The 24,856-nt window shown below is 36.3% G+C and overlaps 3 protein-coding genes across 3 annotated transcripts; 1 reads left to right on the top strand and 2 right to left on the bottom strand.

Moving 5' to 3' along the window:
• Window positions 1-1,018: 1,018 nt before the first annotated feature.
• On the bottom strand, window positions 1,019-18,768 carry LOC140793873 (AP-2 complex subunit alpha-2-like). Its single transcript, XM_073145636.1, has 27 exons — window positions 18,260-18,768; window positions 16,608-16,739; window positions 15,716-15,841; window positions 15,242-15,304; window positions 15,059-15,156; window positions 14,761-14,968; window positions 14,050-14,121; window positions 13,881-13,973; window positions 11,673-11,774; window positions 11,438-11,535; window positions 8,935-9,016; window positions 8,749-8,837; window positions 7,187-7,292; window positions 7,014-7,079; window positions 5,848-5,954; window positions 5,656-5,760; window positions 5,424-5,544; window positions 5,122-5,298; window positions 4,792-5,031; window positions 4,484-4,564; window positions 4,222-4,386; window positions 4,047-4,133; window positions 3,816-3,941; window positions 2,428-2,508; window positions 2,289-2,360; window positions 1,806-1,885; window positions 1,019-1,709 (listed from the first exon to the last, which is right to left on the bottom strand). The coding sequence occupies exons 1-27, from the start codon at window positions 18,389-18,391 to the stop codon at window positions 1,568-1,570; spliced, it is 3,051 nt and encodes a 1,016-aa protein (XP_073001737.1). The 5' UTR covers window positions 18,392-18,768; the 3' UTR covers window positions 1,019-1,567.
• Window positions 18,769-20,698: 1,930 nt separating this feature from the next.
• Window positions 20,699-21,469, bottom strand: LOC140794081 (21 kDa protein-like). The gene has a single exon (XM_073145929.1). The coding sequence runs from the start codon at window positions 21,438-21,440 to the stop codon at window positions 20,838-20,840; it is 603 nt and encodes a 200-aa protein (XP_073002030.1). The 5' UTR covers window positions 21,441-21,469; the 3' UTR covers window positions 20,699-20,837.
• Window positions 21,470-24,241: 2,772 nt separating this feature from the next.
• LOC140794365 (21 kDa protein-like) lies at window positions 24,242-24,847 on the top strand. Its single transcript, XM_073146376.1, has one exon. It carries the CDS (start codon window positions 24,242-24,244, stop codon window positions 24,845-24,847), a length of 606 nt encoding a protein of 201 aa, XP_073002477.1.
• The last annotated feature ends 9 nt before the right edge of the window (window positions 24,848-24,856 follow it).

Raw genomic sequence — 24,856 nt, 5'->3', positions numbered from 1 at the left:
AGAGCTTTTCTAAAGCAGCGGTTACAGGGGTGGAATATAAATCTCTAAATCAGAAACTTACGTATATCTAATATTCTTCTATTTATGAGTACCCAAAAATGCTTACTGAGGAAGCTAATTATATCAAGAAAAATCACTACTAGAATAGCGATTTTTCTACATGTATACCTGCCGGAAACATAGCATCCACCTGAGCCAAAACTCACTCTTGTACGTAAGTTTGAAAGTCACCTTTTTAGTGCATTGTTTGGTGTGCAGAATTACATTAGTAAAAAGTCAACTTCTTAGTAGGACATTTGCATGGATCCAATCCCGACTGCGAAGACAAAAGGAAACCTCAGAGAGTGTTGAGATTTAATGTGAGTGATCTTGTGCAGATTGATCCAAGCAAATCATCAAATGCACACGAATATATTAGTCATACACATCCGATGGTTTTAACCGTCTGATGTTTATGATGGATGCATTAGCGTGTATCAAACATACGCACGAACTGGGACAAATTGAAACCACCCTTATGAGGTGCTTATATAAGTTTCAAATAATATGTTTCTGAGAAATGCCCAATAGTTTAACAGAGCTTTGCTAGGAGCAACCAAAGATGAGAGCCCCTCTCGTATGACATACGCAAAGTCCTAAAAAAGGCCTCGTAATTATTGATACATTTTCTGTAGCTCCAACCGAGAAAAACAATGTGCTTGCCCGAGATGAGCCATATAAAAGCGTTACCATCTTGGTTCAAAGACCAAAGTGCTTAGATTGTCCTTATCCACAGGCGCGTGAATAGGGGCTACTTCATATAGCTCCCGTAGCCGAAGAAAAGAACAATCGCGCAAATGACATGCGATGTTCCATGTAATCTTAAAACATGAGAAGCACGAAGTGTCAAGTTCTGGGGATATACGGTAGCATACTGATGAAAACATCGCCCCGGCATGTATCCTTTTCGAAGGAAAATTATTGAGCATCAGTTGGATGTACAGAAAAATTCATCAGTTGGATCCAAAGGGAAATAGTCTTACTATTAACAACTACGTGAGATCTAATAAAATTCATCAGTTGGATGTACAGAAAAAATTGATACAAAGATCTCTCGGGAATAGAATCCACAAAAACCATTACCCTGTTTGCCTACCCTTAGCCTTATTAAATACATGGAGGTATGAAATCACCATATGGGAAAAACAGAAAACCTTGTACAAAGCGCTTGCTAAAACCACTGAACCCAACACATTCTCACACAAACTACAGGTACTCACCACTCACTAGACCCAACAAAAAAGATCATATAAAAAAAAATGCATTAGACAAGAACAATAAAGCTTACACACATTGATAATACCTCAACGAAATTAGGCCTGCAACAATGACCCCAAAGAATTAAATACCTTCCTGGTGAAAATCCAATTAGAGACTCTGCTGGATCATAACAAACTTGTCTTTGCTCCGCCAGCCCTTGCATAACCAGTCCTCGCCATGCATCCTCTTAGCAATGAGATACTTCTGGGGATTCGGCATCTTCTGATTTAAATTAGTTGTGTAAATCCAAATTGTATTGCTTAAGATCTCATAGCAGCCCAGCAAGCATGGCACCAGGATCAGTATATCCAGCAGGTTTGGCTGGTGATTGTGGCTGTACTGGAGGGCCAGAAATGGCTGCAGTAGCCATGGGTATCTGGATCAAATGTTCCTTGATGAACTCTTTCAACCTATCACATAAGAATATTTTTGACCTTGCCTGAAAGTATGTACGAAGAAGACATACCATACTCATTGCCAAAAAAAGGAAAAAAAAGAAGACATACTCAAATGTCAAAGACGGATCTCCCGTTGCAAGTGTTATCCGGAGCTGAGTTCTGTCTGATGGATCCGTTTCAACTCTAATCTATAATGATAGCAGAAAAAATTTATTACAGAAAGCCCAATAAGATGTAATATAAACCATGTAACAGATAAGTCAACAAGTTCAAGTCAGAACAAAGCTTTCTTAAGCTCTTAATTTGTGAATTCCAGAAGAGAGATTGAACTAGGTTGAGCGGTGAGGTTATATGATACAACTTGAAACAGAAAAGCAACATGCCAATCCTTCAGATGTAGTCTGAATTAAATAGTTAATAATACCTAGAGAACCATAGTATATTAATGTAATCCGACATAAATGTACAATAACTAATGAGGTAATGAACCCCAGTTCCTGCATGATCTCAATACCTATAAAAGAATTACAATTCCCAGATCCCCACTATTCCAGTATGTACAAAAGGTAAACAGGAAACCTTTGTTCTTACCAAACAAAGCATAGCGCGAGTACTCTCTGAATAGAAGGTAGAGCTTGCAACCAGATTGTTTGGATTTGTATCCTGGTAAAAGGCAACAAGATAAATAGTTTTGAAAGGACAGAAATACTTAAAAGTTACAATAACTTACAAGTCCAGGAGTAACTGCCAAATGAAGGCTACTGAATAAGTTCGCCATTTCAGGAAGAGACATTGGTTTTACACCTCTAACCTGCTCATGTAGTCATGAATATCCATCAAGAAGAATACAAGATGTGGGTAAATCAGTCCCAAAAGACTCATTAATGCAATGAGACAGAGGAAATAATCCACGAAGTCAAGTGCAACCAGCTAGGAAGCTCTTCCTTTCTAGGTTCATTCAGCATCCTTTCTAACATATTGACAAGATTATGAACAAAGTTTTGATGTCATTTCAGCATTAGATAAGTTACAACTTATAAAGCTGACAAGTGGTGCCCTCCTATTGATCAATGGCTAGAATATCAGAAAGCATGCGGAGATTTAGAGAGAAATCAACCCTAAATTATAGCTAAGAATGACATCCAACAGTTTCACTGTAGCTTATGTACGAAAAAATAATATCAATGTCTACATCAGATTCCAGAAAAAATGGCCCATAAAATGTATATTGGATTATTATCATCACTTCTCTCGTCGTATTTCTTATACATCCTAACCATTTAGTAAACTGTCATGTGAGAGGAGTTGTTCATCCATTTATGCAGTCAACAAATGTATCTTCAACATTGTTCATTAAAGTTGTTGCTTTAAACATGAAGGTGAAGATCAATATATGAAGCAATATCCTGACTAAACAGCACAGCAATCAAAATATATGCAGATAAAGATGATGAAGTGTCAACTTTTCATTTGGACTCAACTCACACAACGACCGGCTATTCGACATTATTTCTAATATATCCAGGTCAAAGAGAGCTAATATTATATTAGCAGGCTAGAGAAAATTAAGGCAAAAAAGATAAAAAGTACATAAATTATCAAAGCCCACACTGGTTCACATTTAAAAATAAAGGCTTCAAAAGTAGTCAATAATATTATGGTCAAATTCAATCAAGATAATCTTTCGCTAGTTTGAGATGGGAAAACTTTAATTCTACTTGGTACTCATGTCATGAATCTCATTTTTAGCATTATGCCCTAATTTGACCTTTAGTTCTACTGCTAAGAATGATCAAAGCTTCTCATCAACTATTTTCCAATCTTCTAAACAATGCAATTGCTTTCATTATCTTTTTCTTCTGAGAGTATAAACTGGCCATGTTCCTATGTTCCGCATACCATATATATTCTAGGTACTTTTAAGGTTCTGATGGTAGTTTCACATCTATCACCAATTAGACATCAGTATGATCTTCATAGTTAAATAAGAACACAAGGAGTTCACTAGAAGCATTTTCTTTTTGCTTAAGCACTTATAGTTCATAGCTCATATCCTATGAGTTACTCAATCCTCTAGTACTTCCCTTCTATGAAATGAACTTGTAACTAAAAGCTTACCACTTCTTGAAGCTTCAGAGGTGGTCCAGACAACGATTTCCACTGAGGGAAAAACTCCTCGGCAGATACTGACATAGGCTGCAAAAACTTATTCAAGACAGATGGGAGCCGCAACTTAACATTAACCTGAAAAAGTAACACAAATTATATTCTTGAATTGGAATTCAGGAAAAAAGGATTCAATTTCTCGGTTTTCAAATAAAGGAGGAATATGAAGGTTAAAATTATGACCATCGCAGTCCCAAATTTGTAAGAGAAGTCAAGAACAGCAACATCTCTACTTGCTCGAAGATTCACAACCTCAAGTGGGCATTGGACCTACAGCATGTACCACAAAAAGCAGCAACACATGAAATACCACTAAAACCACAATGACATGGAAGTTATGAACTATGCTTTTCCTGACCTGTGCCCTTGGAGGAATGATATCAGGTAGCAATGAGAGTTCCACCTTTAGATGGGCAGGAGGCAAAAGAAGAGCTCGCACTGACACAAGAGGTGAAGTATTTTTGTTTCCCAAGAAAAGCACAATACGCCCATGATGGGCTCTCCATTCTGCTTTTAGGCCAATCTGAAAACAAGGAGAGCAAAATCAAATCACAACAAAGATCTAAAGGTAAAGCTGTTATTGCTAATTATTCAGAAATAGCAAGTTATAGGATAACAACCTGAACGTGTGGGTCCTCATATAGTACTCCACTATCTTTCAAGCACAGCACATGAAACCTTTCGGCAATATTGACAGTTGGCTGCAGATATTGGAGAGAAGTTACTTGACTGCGTGTACAAAACATAACAGGAAGAACATAATGACAAATCAAGTGATTTGAGGGGGGAAAATTTTTCAAAGTATCACTAATGGAGCAACTCCAAAATGGCAAAATCGTTGTATGCTCAAAGAAAGAGCAAGGCAAGAAACATGGTTGGAAAATATGGAGAGAAGAGAAGTATACTGGAGTGAAGACCAATATAGTACCTGAACTGAATTTGACTGATCGTCAAGAGTAGCTAGTGCTAAGGGACCTACTGAATTTGGAGTTGCTTCCAATCCAGAGATCAGATTATCTGCTGGTGAAACAGCAGCAGCTGGAGGACCCTCTATGGCAAGCGGACCCAAAAGATCCCCAAGGAGGTCTGCTGATGGAGTAGGTACTGCTTCAGCTTTGTTTACAGCCCCATTCTCTTGGACAATTCCTTGATCTCCGGAATTAGTTTCCTGCATATTGCCAGCCTTTAGTGAGTCCTACCCATGGAAAATTTACTATTTCCTGCATGATTTTGAAGGAAAAGGAAGTGAAACTCATACTATATTTTGACTTGGAATCTTGACAAGGCCTAGCTGACTAGCTGGTTGGGATCCATTGATGGGATGTTTATCAGTTACAACTAGAGCATTGGATGTCTGTTGTTGACTTCGTAGTTTTATGGCACTTTGTTCTGCTGTATCAACTTCAGCATCTTCAGCCTTCTTCAGCAAAGCAGACTAGCATTGACAAAGGTAAACACGAAAAAGTTAAAGCATCAAATTTAAAACCTATCCTTCCAGATAGCTTTCCCAACTTCTACTAAGAATGTTATTTCACTGTCCAATAAAAGAATCAAATTTACCTGACGTTCTGGAAATTTTGGCATTTCAGCCAATATATCCATCAAAGTAGCACCTTTCTTACTCAGTGCAGAATATTCAACTGCTCTTTGTTGTATTTCAACATCAATATAACTCTCATATCTGCATGCGACGCAAGGTAATATCTTCATGTGTGAGTTTGGAAGTCTTTAAAGTAATAAAAATAAATAAAATGCTTAGTATAGTAGGCCAAGAATCTAAGGTCAATGTTACTTTCTGAATATTGCCCAAACTTGTTCCTGAAATTCTGGATCAGGGGGATGAGTGTGCATTAATATCTTTGCATATGCTGAGAGAAGAATGGCAACAGTAGTTGTCCTAACACAAAGAATATCATATTAATCAATGACATAAATGTTGACATAAGACTGTCACTCACCCAAAAATGCAAAATATCCAACTTACGACACTGTAGGAAGCTTCTCATTAATAATAGAGAATAATTCCTTAGGGCTACAGCCAGGTCTTCGGGCCAACAGGTGGCCGAACTCTCCAAGAAGGTACGCACTAACCTGGGTTTCATGAAGTAACGATATACATTCAGTGCAATATTGTCAATTAACAACTAGCTTAACATCATGAGCAACTTATAGATAAATACTAAAATGAAAATCAAGCAAATAGGACTAGAGACTAAGAAGAGTAAAGATTTTTCTGTACTCTTTCATAATAACTCTTTATCAACTTCGTAAACATAGAAGCAGCATTTCATGTCCATTTTGCATATTCTTTGTGTTCATCTTCCAAGAAAACACATAGCAAAGTATGGCAGATCAACTTTTCAATACATCTGCTTAGCCTTTTCTAGGGTCAATTTCAAACTATTGTCTATTAAGCCACGCAAGCTTCCCTTCAGCCATCACATGGTGTTTATTTCTAAACTAGGATGATGGTATCCATGGCGAGTGTTGGTTGCATTTGTGGCAACTGCACCAATCTGAAAGAAAAAGATCAGAATACGTGATAGTAGATTTTTCTGACTTGATTTTGGCTAGTATACTTCTTTTCTTCTTTAAGAGAGAGATAAAAGGAAGGATTTCGCCACTGCAATCCTCAGTTTCTGCGTAACAATTTACAAAGTGCATAATGCCAAAGGTTGAGCCAAAATAGTGCTTCGAGTTCTCAAAAATACCTCAGGAGAGATTTTTTTAATATATTTCTTAAAATCCAGCTACTGCTTGTTATACAAAATTTAAGATTGACCTGATTCAGTTTAACCAGGAAATTTAACGGTAGCTAATATAGAAAACACAATTCATCAAAGCATTTAAACCATCTAACAATCCAAAAAAAATGTACTTCATTTTAAAATAATTAGAAATATGCAAAGTAAAGAAGACACAAATTTCTTTAGCTTGCACAAGAGATTTTAGATCTGATTTAAGCATGCTTCAACAAGCAATCTAAAAATCTCCTCTAGTTGGTCAAAACAAATCTCATATAAACCACATAGTTTCAGGGCTAGGTAAAAGTTTCCGGTAAGAGGAAGCTTGCCAGCAAAGCATATGAATTTACATCACTTCGATACTTCTAAATTTTGATGGTGAAAAGATGATTAAGAAAAAAATCACCTTGACCATTGTCTCATGCAAAGCAGGCTTGTCGAGATAATCTCTTGCCTTTGCTGCTGCATATGGCTGAAGAATGTGTTCAATCTTTGTAAGGACATGATATGACGACTTAAATAGATAGCATCACCACAAAAGGAAAAAAACCTTCAATCAAGCATTAATTATGCAAGTACCTGCAGATCTTCATTGTTGGTAACAAACTGAACCACACGATACCAAATGTCATCACTGACAAAATCTCCTGCTTTGTCTATCAATTGAAGAATGACATCAACATACCTATAAAAAATAAATCAGGATCATTAAATAAAATAGCAAGAATCATTGGCAAATCCATCAGAATTAAATCAATAAAGAAATTTCTCAACAAATCATTGAACTAATATCAAATGTTTCCAAATTAGGGCACCGCATGTTCCACATAAATTGTAATGTCTTTCTAAACACAAAAATCATGGATTACTACCAGAGAATTGTGCAAAGAAAAAGAGCAAGAGGGAGAGAAAAACAAGCTAAAAGGAAGAGGGTGTGCATATGTTTACTCAGAGTACATGAATTAAAACCTTATGCCATTAAGCTAGAGCAACAAATGCCTAAATAGTCAGAAACTTGATTCATGTCCTGCAGATCATATTTTTCTTTTCTTCTTGTTTTCCTTTTGGGATCATCAATTTGCTGTTTCAGTATATTGAATAGTATGAGGTTGCACTGAACAAAAGCAGGAAAGCTACAACATCCCAAAACACAACAATTACTTGGTTCCATGTAAAGATTACATAATTACATTGTAGTCAGATGCATAACGCTGACTTATTGAATTAACTTGAAGAAATATCTTCCTTGAAATGAATTTTCTCTTATTGACAAGTAATGTTTTGAATCTTTTGATTTTCTTTTTTTCAGCTTGAATATGAATACCTTAAAATGTATACATGCTAAAGCCATCTCAGTTCCAAGTTAAAATCAGTGTTAACCAGTAACAAACACCTTCCAAAAGTCTAATTTTTGTGTTCAAGAACTTAAAAATAACACAACTGCTCCATCAACCACTTTATTGCCTTTATTTCCCTCATGACGTGTACCACTTGAGTTCCTTTAAAACATCAAATTGAACCAGACAATCTAACAACCTTTAAGCCTGTCACAATATCTTCCTTATAACAAAATCAGAAGCTCCCATAGCAGCTGCTATATATAAGCACACTCAGATGTTGTCACATTGGGATGGTTGTCTACGCTCTACATTATCCATATTGTTTACATCAGTCACAATGGTTGCTATTCTGTAACTAATCAAAGCTTATGCAATATATCAGTAACCTATCTTCCATGACATATATGTGTTGGTTGTTTGATGTTTCAACCAAACAAAACAGTTCCAGGCAAGACTCATCAAAATTAAGTCAAAGTTCATCAAGGCTGAAACCAGCAAGATTCTGGTTTTGACCTTCATTCAGGTATTGCTATCATCCAAAATCAATCCATTGCAGCCATACCTTGCATTTTTTTTCCTGGAACCAAAATTGAAACCAACTAAAATGGAAGCAGGAGCGTAAGCAGATCATCATAAAATGCAGCGGTGTTAATAGAATCTCAAAGATAGTTAATTCAGATCTCAATTTAAAGTTTTACACCAAGTACTCACTTCTTACTGTTTTGAGAAGAAACAAATATACATCTATCAAGAATATCGAAAAAGTGAAATAAAGTTTTAGAACTCATAGAAGATTCTTACCATGACAGATCTGGAGCAAACTTCTCTGCTAGAATTGCAGCCTTCAGTGACAACTCTTCACGCATAGCAAATTCTGCTGTGCTCAGGTACTGAAAAAAGTAAAAGCAATATTCATGACTAAGAAAGCAAGTTCATTCACATATTATATTTAAGTAAACTATGAAATAAAAACCCTTGTAATTTTACCTGGAGTAACTCGTCAACTATATCCTTCGCATTTGTGACATCACACATACCATAAAGCAGATCAAGAGCACGCCTTCTAATACTGCAAGATAATAGCCACATGGACAGAATATCAGTCAGGAGAACAGTTAATTAGGAACATAGAATTCTTCGAGTTCTGAAAATATGGCCATCAAAATAATCAAGTCGGCCCGAATGCACAAGGCTTCTGCCTATGTAGGGTCAGGAGGGGAGATGTACTCCGTTGCGAATGTTGCTTGGCCATTGTGCATACCGGCCGGTAACCAGCATGAAAAATGCCTATTGATAACACATATAAGAGAGAATGGTCACCTATCTCTGGCATGTGAAGGAAAGCCCTCCTCCCTAGTCTTTCAATGTCCTAGTCTCCTAGATGCGTCCTTCCCAGAGTGAGAGGAAAGAGGATCAGAGTACTCCAATCCTCCCGAACCATGAGGAGGAGAAGGGGTAGGGTTTCACAAGAAACGGATAATCTATATAGCTTCAATTTAATGGAGGAGCAGGGGTTTTGAAGCCCTATCCCTTCACCTTCTCCCCACAAAACAACTGGTGGCCACGGGAGGACTCCAATCCTTCCCTTCTTCCCTTCCTATCCGTAGCAGTATCAGCAACTGCTGAAGACAACCCCACCCACCCCTCTTCTCTCTCTTTCTATGTCTACTCTCTTCTCCGACAACCAATAGCACTGACTGTGTTGAGCAGCACTACGCATGCAAGTCAAAACATCAAGGCACATGAACCACTGGTACCCTCATAACTCAGTGGAGACCATTTCCAAGACTTCCATGACATCTTTGAAGAAGAGAAATCATGTTTAAGAAGCAAAACCTTTCTATAAGAAAGAAGCAAGAAAACTGGAAGTTTCTTTTGCTCTCATTTTACACAAATAGGAGTAGGGAAAATGATCCCTTAAATAGTTTGACTGTCTGCAAAGTGGCACCCTCATAATTCTTAAGTTTGTAAAGAAGAAAAAACATGTTTAAGGAATTAGTTTCCAAGACTTAAGCTCATGACCTGTTGAATGCAGAGGGCAAGTTTGACCGTCCCACTAATTGAGGATACCTTTTTCAAGACTAAAGCGCATGCCCTCTTGAATGCAAAGGGCAAGTTTGACCATCCCACCAAGTGGCATCCTCATAATGCTTCAAGTTCTTGAAGAAGAAAATTCATGTTTAAGAACCAAAAATCTTTCTATAGGAAATGAGCAATAAAATGGAAGTTCCTGTCCCCCTCAGGTTTTACACAAATAGAAGCAAAGGAAAAAAAAAAAAGAATGTTTCCCCAAAAAAATGTCTATGTTGGTTTCCGGCTTTCCAAATATCCTAAAACCCCAAATAATTATTTCATAGGTAAAAAGACACAAGAAATGTTCTTTCTTCTAGGAATGCTTGTTGAAAATGTTCAAAGCAAGTGGGCAAATATAAATGGGAAAAATAAGAGATTTCTACAAGTGGGATCAAGAAGAACACAAGAAATGTTCTTTCTTCTATGTATGCTTGTTGAAAATGTTCAAAGCAAGTGGGCAAATATAAATGGGAAAAATAAGAGGTTTCTACAAGTGGGATCAATAAGCTAAGAACTTTTCAATTTGTTTATTACTTATTTTTAATTCTGTGATACAAATCTGCAACAAAAAAAAACATAGACATATTATCTACTTATTTTCAATTCTGTGGTCCATATTCTGAAAACAAAATATGTAGGCAACAGGAAATATGAACATGTTCAAACTGTACATAGGTCCTCATTGGATTATTTACTTTCTTAAGAGCCCTTTTCATCCTTACCGTGTGATCCACTCAACAAAGTAGTCTTTCTTGATGGCATCGTCTATCAAGTAACTCTTTCTAGTTTCTACTTTGTATCAACTTAGAGCCAGTAAATACAAGCTATTAAGCAGCTATACTGAATTATAGTAATGCATTACAAATATACTTCAACTTTGTTGAATTTACACAAGATTATCTTTGAGACATGTTCTCAAGTGCAGTAAATAGGATCAAGAAATCACGATATTTTAGATAGCATGCAGGGAATCAGAATCTTGAAGGGTATCTAAGGAGCAATTAGATAAGAAGCTGGTAGCCTGGTACAGGAGTGAGATTCAAATAGATTTCAATGTGCATATACATAGTAAGCTGGTTCCAAGTGATATTTTACTTACATTTCAAAGAGGATTTATACATATCAGCAAGATTTTAGGCAGATTCCACAACATAGATAGGAGAATCCTGATTCTATATACAGGACATATTTTCCTCATAAATAGAAGTACTAGAAAATAAATTAACTTTCTAGGATGTAAGTCCGTTAGCTCGCACAGACAATTGAATTCTCGTCAAAGAAAAAGTATGAATGCCAATAGCTTAAAGCCTTAAACATCTAATGAAACACAGTTTACATGACTCTAGTACTCGAGCAAATAAATACACATTGATACCAAGTTTTCTAATGAAAGCAACTGTTAGGAGCTATAACCTACCTGATATCTGGATCTTTTAAAGAAGTAATAATTTGAGCTTGATGTCTTTTAATTATATCCTGCACATCTGTGACCAACAGCATCCTGGTCATGTTCTCCTGTGATAATTTAGAGATTTGTCAACATTAGACTAAAGTTCAATATATGTCATGTTAATGAACTAAAAGTTTCCACTTGTATAGGGCAAAACCATAATAAGTAAATTCAATATGCATCTGAAAACAGGAAATCTAACCAGGCCAAGATACCGAATATTTGGTTCTCGGACTGCAATAAACTTCCCAAGTAAAGCTACACATTGTGACATCATCTCCTTTTCTGCATCAAGATGCATAACCTGTAATAAAGCCAAGAGGAAAGCATACATAAATGCCAATGTATGTGGCAAATTTGCACCTGCACGTGGGCATTTAATTCAAAAAAGTGAAAAAAGAATGGGAAAAGTTTGAAAAGATACCTAATAGATCAGCACTAGATATATACATATATATATATAAAGAGAGAGAGAGAAGCTTTCTACATCTAATATAATGGTGACAAAATGGTTTGAAGGACAAATTCCAGTTGTATGTTCTCAACTGTCATATAATTATTAAGGCATCAAGGGATTTGCTTTAATGTAACCACATCAATGGTGGCAAACTGGCGATGTTGCACACATTTGTATAATGGATATGTTGCTTGCTTAATACAAGTCCTTTTCCATTATAATTAAGATTTAAGAACATCTAGCCCTCTTTAGAAATGTAATGTATCATTGTGATCTAAATTTAAATTGTAAAGTGCGCTCTCATAACCATCATCTTCGACAAATCAAACATTATTCTCATTTATGAAATTGTATAATGTAAGGTCTATAATTTTCTATACGACCTTTCATAAGAATTATGTCATTTTCTTTTGTTGCTTATGATGTTTTGTATGCACACACGCAGCTTTTTTTTAAATTAAAATGTGAAGATCTACAGATATCTTATTGTTCTTCTTTTTCTTCTCTTCTTTAATTTTTTGATCAATGAATTTCATTTCATTTTAATTTAATGCTTCAAAGAGGTTTCCTTCCATTTTCATTGCTTCAAAGAGGGAATTCATGTTCCTAGGTTCTCAAAGGCTAGCGCTATCTTATAATATATTGAAGTATGGACTTGCTTCAACATTATTAAATATAAGAAGTTATAGTTTTGGTCCTTATCAAGATTCTGAAACTTGGTATCAGGATACAAATAGGAAAAGCAATACGTATCGGCCGTATTGGTTGTATCGGTTGTATCAGCCACCCATATCGGATCAAGCCATTTTTTTAATTATGTAAAATTCTAAATATTATTTAAAAATATAGAAAAAATTTTAAGAATCAGAAAAAATACCAAACAAATAAAAAGATAAAAATAGGTGACATATGAAGCCTAAAAAGTAAAGAAAAAACTCATTCAAAATCATGATAAATTTTGAGATGAATTTGACAAATTTCTATACTCGTAAATTATTGTTATATAAGTGAGGTGAAAAGAGATATCTCTCACTTCACTGTTGTTCTAGAGCAATAAGAAAATTAGAGTTAAACAGTGGGCAAGAAAGAGACGAGAAATAAGGAAAAAATACAAAAGATTAAAACAAAATTTTACCCGAGTTTACTAGAATGGAGAGTAGCCTGAGGAGCTCATTGGATCGGCTGCCGAATGAGCTTGGTTAAGTGTGAGAGGTGGGAGAAGAGTATGTTTGAGAGATATAAAAACGGAAAATTTGAAAAGAAGACAGATGGAACAATTAATTACTAATGTCTCCTAGGTTAAATCCATTATAGATTTGACCTGAATTTTAACAAAATTTAGTTTCGGCCGGATGTTGATCCTAGATGGTTTAGAATTGTGATCAAGATCGGATTTGACCACTTTTGGAACCATGGTCTTTACATTTCCATGGTACATGTTTGTTTAATGGCATCATTTGAATTCATTCACTTAATAGAGGACTAAATTCTAGGCTAAAAGTATGGAAAAGACGTAGGTTCTAAGGCTTGCAAAATAAATAGGTCTAAGAGTAAGCATATGGAATGCAAATCTGAAACTTGAGACACCAAAAAAGTAATGAATTATCAATGATGAACAAGAAATTTTCAAGAGGGAATAATTACGTTACTTTGCATCTAAATTTCAAGAAGAAGAAAAGATTGATGAGAATATCATATACAAAATAAGAATACTATAGTTAAAATGAAGTGGCTAGTTTGTTCATTGTCCATGTGTTCCTTCTGTAAGTATTACAGATAAGCTCTCAAAAGGTAGCACATTCTTAAAGCATAGGCATCACCCTATAAAATGCATTAATGACATTTACAAACATCTGACGTAATAGCCTTAACTATGTAAAATCCTCACAATAAGCTTGAAAATGCCACATATAGGATTTGTCATTAAGTCGTTGAAAATATAATCATACTCACCAGGGCAAGGGCTTCGAAAAGAACAGCATGAGATGCATTGTTTTTGTTAACATTCTTTACAACATCTGTACCCATTAAAATACGTTGCAGAACCTACAGATACAAATAATATTAGGAATCTAAAACTAACTAAGCATATTGGGAATTATCAAATTCCGGAGATCCATACCTCAAATAAAGATCTCCTGGTAGTTGGATCTTCAATAACAGGAAAATACTGGAGAGCTCTCATTGTTTTAACCTGCATCAAGTCAAAGGTCAACTAAGGCATCCTACCAATTTTTGCTTTGAACACTCTATTATCTAAATATACTATAAGCAAAGGATATATGCTAGACTGAAATTTTGGTTTATTACATGTAAGGAATAAACCATGCAAGAGCAATTACAGGGGAAGAACTAGTGTATTGAGTCATTAGAGCAAAATACTGATACTTTTAAGAGAAAGATGGTATTCATGGGAAGAATATTTTCGCCTTAAGGAGCTATAAGATGCACATGAATTGAGTTTAAAAAAAAGGCATCCAGTGCACAAGGGCCAAGGCCCCCACCTATGCAGGGTCTGCGAATAGAAAATATGGGGCCTTACCATCCAGTGCACGAGGGCCGAGGCTCCCACCTATGCAAGGTCTGGGAATAGAAAAATATGGAGCCTAACCTCATTTTTGAGGAGGTTATTTCCAAGACTTGAACAAATGACATCTTAGATATAGGGGCAAGCCTTATCATCACACGAACTAAGTTTAGAAAGATAATACACAATCTAAAATGCATAAATGAAGCAATGACGATTAACCCATTATAATCATCCATGTTAAGAACCATCGGAAATTAGTAGGAAACTACTAAAACAAATATAGGTATGTTGAGTATCAACAACCTGAAGCCAAGGAGATGGAATCCCATAATAAGTATAATCTTGGGGGACATCTTGGTTTCTGGCCAACCTCTCCAAAATTTTAACACACTTTGGCAGACAATTCCAATATGCTTCAGAATTTTGTGAGACTAAAGCAACAAAAAGGCTCATCACAGATGTCAATACTCCAAGGTCGCGTTCATCTAGAAGTTGTCCCATACGATCAGACCTGATAACAGATATTAGAAACTTTAAATCCATCAAACAAGAAATGTATTTGATAATATGCTTAAGAATAGGTAAACAGCGTCATATTTACCATCCATCTATATTCACAACATCCGGGTTCTTCCTATAAAGTCGCAGAAGACAAAGTGCAGCCTTTTTTCTGACTAAAGGTCTACAGCTACTTGAGGTCTGACAAGATACCAGTTGTGCGCATTATCAAAATCCATCACATAATAATAATAATAATAAAAGACGAAGATCAGAATTTTCTTACAAGAAGCTTTTGGACATCAGGAGCCAGTGATTCAGAAAACTCTTTTCCGCCAATATTTCCTACCTGAAAGAAGACAAAATAAATAGAGGAAATGAAAGCACAATAATAAGAGATATATGAATTGTTGGTGTTAAAACCTTTAAAACAAAATTCAGAAAATCTCTTGCTATTTTCTTCAATTCCTGATTCTTCAAAGGCATTTTCTTCGCCATTTTATTTCAATTTAATAAATAAAACCTATAGATCCTTCTTTGTAGGTGACAAACCTAGAGAAAGAGATGATGATCGCAAATTTTACTTGAAAGGTAGAAATGTTTCAGATGTCACGCCTCAAAGGTAAGGACGTCAAATAGGCCCGTAACATCAGAATCAGGACAGAGAAACTCAAGATATAAATCCATTGTAAAGTCAACCATCAAACAGAATCGGAAGAAAGAGACAAATTTTAAGAGGTAACAACCAAGAATATCATACCATCGTTAAAGCCAAGCACTGGAAGGTTTCATTTCGCCCAATTATGTCATTACGTACAGCATTTATGACCACCCTTAGGAAATCATGGTTCTCATTAAGCAAGGCAGATGTCACTATGTATCCAACCTGCACTATCATTTTACAATATATAAGGAGAAAATGATGACCAAAATAAATTAATATATTAGTCCAATGGAAGTATCAGATAGCCATATGGCTGAGACAAAAGAATATGTCAAAACAGCGTAAGTATAGAGTCATAAAAACATTGAATCTCTAATAAAACATCTTAGGACATAAGAGAATTACTGAGCCCAAAAAAGCACCATACCTAACTTTCTGAAAAGGAACAGTTTGCAACCTATAGAAAATTCATTAATCCATATTATATACTATAGTTTACAGCTTTACCATCTCAAGACATTATATAAACCGAAGAAAATACCTGATTTAGAACTTAAAATTTCATAAGATAAAATAATATGGACACATCAAAATCGAAATATTTACTCCATGCTTGTACATTTTTAAAAAAATTATGTTTTTCATAAACCATATACTGTACAAAAAGATACAATATATCTGCACCATGCCCATATTGTGTCTTATTTTTTTCCATGTCATGTTCCATTGAACCAACCGAAGTACCTCACACATTTAAAATACAGTTCATATTACAGAATCTAACAACTAAGTGTGTCTACGCTTGTCAAGAATATTTTGCTATAAATGAAGCAACAACAACAAAAAGTTCTTCACGACCTAAAATGACAACAAACATGTTGTAAAGGAAAGTACCAATCATAGTAAAAGCAAAATGCAACAGATTTAGAAAACAAAGTGTCATTACGAAATACAGAGATGTAGTACTGTAATAAAAGGCTTTACTTACCTGTTTCTCAGGATACTTCGGTGCAGATATCAAAGAGACAGCCTCCATGTGACCAAAATCAACATCATAACCCAGCATGTAAATGTAAAGCATTTTCCACACATATTTCTTTTTCTCATAAACTGTCAAGCCCTGACAGAAAATACATTCTTTTAGTCACTGTTTAGGATTAAGATTTTGTATATAAGGTCATGGAAACATGCTGGTCTGTCATCAGAAGAATCTGTAGGAAAAGCAAAATATATCTTTATTCATAGCAAGAAAGCCAAAATACCCTTAACAGTTGAAGTGATATGACCAACAACACATATTGAAAGGTGGATTACGTGGTATTTATAATAAACATTGAGCAAATTTCTAAGTTCATAACATTTCAAAAGGTTCTAAGAATTCAAGATGCCAAATATAAGCGATGAAAACTTGTTAAATAGCTATACCCAGCATTATGGGAACAAGCACCAACATTTTCAAATCATGCTCATATTGAAAAATATTCTTTTCTTGAATCATTTATTTCTTCTTTACTTTTGCTATTGCAAATATTTCCAGACATTTGTGCATATGATAACAAAGACTCAAACTGAACACCAACAGCATTACTAACTAACGATGGCTATCTCTACATTGAGATTCATAAATCACATGAATATAATATATTACATACACACATGTAACTCCTCTCACCATCCAGATGATGCTGAGGAGGCATCAAACAAGAGGGCAAAATGGGCAATGACTCTGACGATTTTGATTCCCCTGATTGCTTAGTTGGAAATTCGAAGAGCTAGAGACTAAAAAGTTGACAACAATGAAATTGAACCAGATTCACGCCAGAATGGAAAAACAATTGACCAAATGTAGGTAAAATAGGCAACACATGCAACTGCATGGGGTCAGGCATATAGTTCTATGGTTCTACGTATGCAGGATAGTCATGCAGGACTAGGCAGGTCTATGTGGCCAGGAAGCAGTTTAATAATAAAATAATGTTAGTCTTCCCAAGCAGCACAAAAACTATCTTGTCTAGTTTCCTCTGGTGAAAGATGTGTGCCAACAAGCCTTTTTGTGACCTAAGTAAAGTAGCTGTTCCGTGTCATATTTAGTAGCTAAGTAGCTTCTTGACTACATAAGTAGCTAAGTAGCCAAGATCATTCAAGTGGATAAAATCCAATACTGAATATACTGCTAATTTAGCTTCAAAATTTGATCGTATGATTCTTATTTCTTGCAAGTGTATTCGAATACACTTACAATAACATGCCTAAATTTCAGATTCTAATAGGTAGATATCATATTCTAGTTTACTGCTCACAATAACATGTCTAAATTTCAAACTATGAACGAACCAAGTTCGCCTATATGAGAGTTTGATGTCTTTTCTAAGTTTCACTCCTCCACACTCCTGACTCTTTATCTAATGAGTTCTGGAAAATGGTAAATTGAAATTTTAGTTTATCCCAACACATCACAATTACAATATTTCTTTCAAGAAATTGAAAGCATGATAAAAACAATTATATATTTAATCGCACCAAAATAATCTAAATGAATATTGTTTTCTGGAACGATAATAGCCAATGCAACGAAACAAGAGATCTAGAACCTAAAGAAAAGAAATAATCAAAGCAAAAACTATTATAGCCCAAGCTGACCTTCTCGTTCTTGAATCGGGTACGGATGTGTCCGAGCTCCTTGTCGACCCTGAGGCGTTCCTGCTCCTTGTTCTGGCAATTCCTGACGTCGCTGATGAAGACGGAGAGCCCTCGCATCCCTGAAAGCGCCATTGCCGGCTCCGACGAAATCTTCCGCGGCGGATCCGACCACCCCTGTCCAATTCCAAGTCAATGGATCCAAGAACCCCCTCAGATCCAAGAACTGCCCCAGATCCGGCGGTGATCCCGCGAGATCTACCACCGATCGCCTCTACCGCACCACTTACCGCTCGAAATCAAAGTCGAAACCCTAGAAAATCGAGAAAATACTAGACGAAGGACGAGAGAGAAGACAAAGGGAGGGAGGTGGCGAACGAGAGCCTAGCTATTCTTCTTTGACGCTGGATCGAAGAAAAGAAAGCCCACGAAGAAGTCTTTCTTTCCTCTTTTTTTCCTATTTTGTGTCCGCTGTGCGACTGTGCCCCGTTTCATATCTCCTCTGTTTAATTTTACAACAACGGATGCTCTCATTTAACACCCTGTATTACGTTTATTACGGTTTCCACCCAATCTTTTCATTATTTCAAATTATACTCTTGTTCTCATTTTTCAAAAAAAATAATAATAGCCTGGTTAAAGAGAGTCTAAATTATAATAATTACATGACGAAGGGTGTAAAATAAAAAAAGTTCCCTAACTTCTAATTGGGGTGTGAACTGTGGAGAATATAATGGATTTTCGGACTCAGTCTTATCGGATTCAGTTTTAACGGATTCTTCGCACTCCGAACTTACTTAAAAATCCTCCGAGTAGCTTCCCGCCTACGTAATAATTTGCTGGATCTAAAAGGCTGAAACCTAAAACCATGTGCTTATGCGCATTTAAGTCTATTTGATACGAAACTGTAATGTTAGTCGTGGGCTTTATTTTTATTTTTTCAACTAAGTAAACATTGCCGTTAGATGAGACTAAGGTCATTAGGCCCCAGAACAAAATACCTGGTTTCTTACTTCCCTATGGACATGCATTACGAAAAAGCTATAAAAAGCTCCTAAATCCTAACTGGCCTTAGACATTCGACAACCATTTTTTTGAACCTCCATAGATTGATAAATTCTTCCCTGAGGATTCTAACAACTTTCAAAGAATATAACTCTATGATCAACTTACACTCCTTCTCGATCATCCAAATTGCTCATACCTCAGCAAAGATATATGACAGACTCAGCGAGACAAGGTTCCCACGCTACTAGTTGCAATGAACCCTTATCGCCTGAGGCTGCAAGAAGATCTTGGGCGTCTGTAGTTGTTGGTACTTAGCGAGTTAGCGGTCCTTTTTCTCACAGGGACACATACCGGAGGACATCCTAATCAAGCTTAATTAAGACGCAAATGGATGATTGTGTAATCCTTAATCCTAAGATTTTAGGAAAATATAGAGGAAGATAGAAGCTCTCGCATTTTGGTAGGTTTTTGAAAGAGGATCCTTTCAGCAAAGTCCAAGAGTATTCTAGCTAAGCTTTGAAACATAATGGATGAGTGAAGATCCATGCAACCCTGACTGCAAGAAATTATTGAGATCATGTGAATGAGGTAATGTACGAGTAAATACATCTAGGTGTGAGCAAATGTAGGTTTTGTGGGTGATTTATCCTTCCATGCAATGATGCAACCCATTCTCCAGTGGCGAATCCAAATTGTATCTTATTCTTTTCGAGTCCTATGTTTATGTTCTTAATTCAAATATAAGTGGAGAACAAGATTCGAATGTGAATTAAGAAGATTTGATATGGGCCTCATTTAATTACCAAGCCTACGTAGGCCTCGCCAGCCCAACTAAACTATATGCACTACATTGGGCAAATTACAACGACATGGCCATATAAATTTTTATAATTATCACTGAAAACTTTCAAAAAATATTATAATTATCGGTCAAATCTTTTGACTCTTTCAAAATTAGTGGTTAGTTTAGATAGAATATTCCTAACAAATTATTGTTAAAGTTAATACAAAAATATAAACAACTAAAACACTTTTTTATCTTAATTTTAGAGTGTAAAATATTTATTAACGATTTTTATCTCACATAAAAGAAGATATTTTTGTTATATTATAACATTAGGTAAAATATTGGATAATTTTAAATCATTTTAAATAATTTATGCAACTGTAAAAATAGTATTTTGAATCTAAATTTAGTTTAAATTATGATTAGTTAAATTTATCCGAGACAATAACAGTTATGAAACGGTATAATAATTTCGACAGCAGCTATAATATTTTGAAGAATACAGTGGCAATTAGATGATTATGATTAATGATATTTTAAAAGCATTTACTGGCAATTATATATGTAAAAGTCCCTTGTCTTTTTTTTAAAGCAGTATATATAGTAGTACTCAAAAGAGCAATTTTGTCATTATATAAATATCCACATAAAAAAAAAGATGCTTTTCATTACATAGATTCTTTCAGACATACACTGAAACTAAGACCAAAACCAACTGACAAGAAAAATCTACAGCTTCTCTACACACTGCGATACGTACAACAACTACATGTATACATATATTGCTCAAGGTGAGGAGGTTGCGGTACTCAGCTTGTTAACAAACACCAACGCATTGCTCGTCAACTTCACAACGTTGTCGATCTCCCTCTTAACCAACCTCTTCACATCCCCCTCCAACCCCCTCCCCTTGAATCCCTCCAAGCACATGTTCTCGTCCGTCAACGCCGCGCTCACCCACGTCTTCGCGTCCCCAGCCTGCGCCGCCCTCGCGCCCCGCTTCCCGCCTCTCGCCATCGCTTCCAACGACTTCTGCAGCTGCGTCGCCGCGTCGCCCACCGTGATCGCGCAGTCGCCCACCGCCGCCTTCTCTCGCGGCGTCATGGCGCCGCTCCTCGAAAGCCTCGACAGGAGGGAGATGGCGGACTTGGCGGCGTCGAGGGTTACGGAGACGGAGGTCTTGGTGAGTTGCAGAGGGTCATTTCGGATGGTGCTCGCGTGGGTGGACAGAGAGGTGATGCAGAGTTGGGGGTAGTTTGCGGTTTGGCAGCTGAGGGTTATGAAGCTGGAGGTGGGTGATGATCTCGCTGCGTTAATGCATGGGGTGGAAGTAAGGACGAGAAGGAGGAGAGTGGTAGTTATAGCCAACCGGAGAGTGATACTTTCCATTTTGTTCTCTTTGATGATTTGTGATGGTGAATGGTGAATGGTGTTAGTAGATATATATATATATATATAGATACAAATTTTTATAGAAGTGAGTTTCCAGGTAAGTGCATGCTTTGAACTAATCTGGAAGTGAGGGTTAAGTGGATGGATGTGAATGGTCTCAGTCTCCAAGGCGGAATCTTATCTAGTGAAAGGGTTAGCTTAGCTGGCTAAATGCGAGGATTATGAATAAGCGAGCCATGCCAATCTGGCGAAGTCTCGTTTTAAAATAGTGTGTAAAACTGAGAGCCGCCAATAGAGAGCATGGCATTATGGGGTTCTAGAAAGTTTGTTAGATAATGTATCTCATTATCTCAGTGTCTGGATTTTTTGGTAGAATTACAAATATAGACGGGAGCAAGAAGTCATGACCCAGGAGTTGGAATTTTATTGCCCAAAGATGAGGAAGGAAGAGTGTTAGATTAATTAATAATAACTTAATAAAGACTAACTAATTAAGGTTGCACGTAGAACAGGTGAGCAATTCAAAGTGTAGTCAATTCCAATCGCAATAATATTAATGGTTAATTAATTGAGTTGAGTCACGGATTTATCCCGTTCACGACGGATCTTGTAGGGCAAAGTCGTTGTCATGAACTAGTTGACTTTTGGTACCGTACGAATCGACCAAGACTAAATTTTGTCAACGCCATGTTTGACACGGTTAAGCGAGGTGATTATATATTGAAAGCCTATGGATTATAATACCGTGGATGATGAGGCAAAGATGGTTGATCGTATAGTAATGAATAATACGTGTCCTAGATTCCTATAGTGTACGTGTAATTGAGATAGAATAAATAGCACTAGTGTGCGCGTTACACAAGATGATGAGGATTAAACCATACCTAATAATTTAGGAGACATTTGGTTTTGGAACGACTTCTAAACTAGCCTAGCGATCTTTATTTCTTAAACTTGTATAAGAAAGTTTAATAATTACATTTATGTGACATAAAAAGTAATCAATTTAAAATACTTTTTTATAGTGGAGGGATGAGCATAGGAACATGATATATTTTAAAGAGTAAAGAGTAATTAGATTTTATTAGTAAGTATAAAATATTAGATGAAATAGGAGAGAAGAAAGAAGTAGGTATTAGTAACCTAATACTGAGAGAAAAAATATTCTTTAAATATTAAACTAGTTTAAATATCACTACTAGAATAAACGTATTCTTATTTCATAACAAGACAACGTGAATCAAAATTTGATCAATAGTGGCATTTTTTATTCCGGCATTTAAAATAGGGATTTAAAGACGTCTGTTTGTGATTGTCCGTTTAATATAAAGATAATGGGCATTTACAATTGCCTTATACTGGTCTAAATCTAAGTGCATGGAAGCCATTATAACCCGGATATATATAAATATCTTCGAGGTCGTACCTCTTATAGAGGTTTTTTTTTTTTGTCATATTTGCAATAAGGACCACATGATTAATTATGGCAATTAACACATCCATAATCTCATGCCTCGGCTCAAAGGCATGCTACTAATTACTGTTTCATAACATAATACTGAAAACTAACGATGAGATTCATATTGCGGAGAGTAATTAAAAAAAGAGCAATGATTAGATACTAATCAATTAGTTATAAAAATAAGTTTTATCTATTTATAAATTAATTAAAGAGTATATAAGATATTTTACTATGTTACTAGATTAACGAATAAAAATTTAGAAGTTAAAGAAAGAGAAATAAAATATAACTAATTTATTTTTATAATTAAAAAAAAATTACCAGTACTTATGGTTCATATGACGGCACTTTTACTTAATTTTATTTAATATCATTTAATCTCAACCGTTGGATTAGGAGAGATAAATTAATAGTTTTTATTGAATTATTTAACTTAAAAGGTCATCAGCATATCGGATCGTTATTCGATGTGGGTCGATTAATCAATTATTAGCACGCATCCGACAATACTCCCGAATTTAATAACCTCGCTGGTCGGCAAACATCGAATCCGCGCTCATAGCAGCCCGTGAGTGCCGACTGGAAATCCAGCATTGATCATGTGGATGCCACCTGGGCTTCCACTTGCTAAGTTATAAAATATCCCAATATATAACACGATGTGGCCTAAAACGTTAGACGTGGAGGGTTGGATAAGTTTGTCCCAAAGAACAGAGGGATACCAATGGACATGGATCGACATGGATCGATCATTGCATCTTTAAGTCCAACTGATAAGGACTCAAACACATGGTTATATGGTCCCAGAAAGAACGTGATGTTGATAACCTTACCCTTGCATGCATGCATGCATGCATTAATTATGGAATGTTACAGAAAAAAGTACAGAAGAATTAAATCACTCAAAGGGTTAAGGGATTGACCTAAGCTCAGCTAAGTATCTGATTTTATTTTACGCTTCTAAAATATCTGTAGGTTACCTTGCAGTTGTAGGGATTTTGATTGATAACTATATCGATGCCACCAAAAGTGTATGTTAGCATTTCAATTTGCATGTCCGTTGCCTTGTACGTTCCTCTCACCCAACGTGCTGTGGGACATAGTATTAGCCGTCTGAGAGTGACGTAGCTCCAAATTGCATTCAATGGTTTCTAACTCCAATCAATAATGCAGCGGAATAGTTACATTATTCGTGGGAGCCATGAACCCAAACCAACCTCATTCTTCTAATCTTTAATTCGTCCTATATATAGACACACACACACACACACACACACATATAGGTACTCAACCCTCTCAAGCACTCCACTTCACAACATTTACTCATACCAAAGAGATGGCTTCTTCCTTTAGTCTCATACTCCTCACTCTTATTTCCTTCATGACTACTAATCTGATAGCAATCCAAGGAGCTCGAGTGATTCCTCATGAACAAAGAAGCATAAATTTCATTAAATCCTCTTGCAGTGCCACCGAGTATCCAGCCCTTTGCTTCAACTCCCTCTCGGCGCACGCGAGCACGATCCAGACCAGCCCGATGCAATTGGCCCGCACCGCGCTGTACGTGAGCTTAGCCGGCGCACGGTCGGCGTCGACTGCCATGGCACGGATGTCTGCAATTAGAGGTAAAAGTAGCCGAGAGGCTGCAGCTATGAGAGACTGCGTTGAGAACATGGGGGACTCCGTGGACGAGCTCAAATCATCAATAGATGCAATGCAGCATATGAGAGGCAAGAAATTGAGGTATCAAATCAATAGCATTGAGACTTGGGTGAGTGCTGCACTCACAGATGAGAGCACTTGCATGAATGGGTTTGATAACACCATGAAAGGTAATACTAAGGTTGCTGTGAGGAGCATGATTGTGAAAGTGGCACAGTTGACTTGCAATGCGTTGGCTCTCGTCAATAGTCTCTCTTCGATCGAGTCATCTTCTCCATAATATTAGATC

The sequence above is a fragment of the Typha latifolia genome, chromosome 8 (genome assembly GCF_019914945.1).
Source record: "Typha latifolia isolate L0001 chromosome 8, TyphaL0001v2, whole genome shotgun sequence".
NCBI classification, from domain to species: Eukaryota; Viridiplantae; Streptophyta; class Magnoliopsida; order Poales; family Typhaceae; genus Typha; species Typha latifolia.
The sequence above is the reverse complement of the archived record's forward strand: the minus strand, read 5'-3'. Positions and strand labels throughout refer to the sequence as shown.

Coding starts and splice junctions, on each gene's coding strand:
- LOC140793873 (XM_073145636.1), bottom strand. CDS start 18,391: ATGGCGCTTTCAGGGATGCGAGGGCTCTCCGTCTTCATCAGCGACGTC. Junction 15,842..16,607: donor CGAAGTATCCTGAGAAACAG/GTAAGTAAAGCC, acceptor ATGATAGTGCAG/GTTGGATACATAGTGACATC. Junction 1,710..1,805: donor GATCCGTCTTTGACATTTGA/GTATGTCTTCTT, acceptor CTTATGTGATAG/GTTGAAAGAGTTCATCAAGG.
- LOC140794081 (XM_073145929.1), bottom strand. CDS start 21,440: ATGGAAAGTATCACTCTCCGGTTGGCTATAACTACCACTCTCCTCCTT.
- LOC140794365 (XM_073146376.1), top strand. CDS start 24,242: ATGGCTTCTTCCTTTAGTCTCATACTCCTCACTCTTATTTCCTTCATG.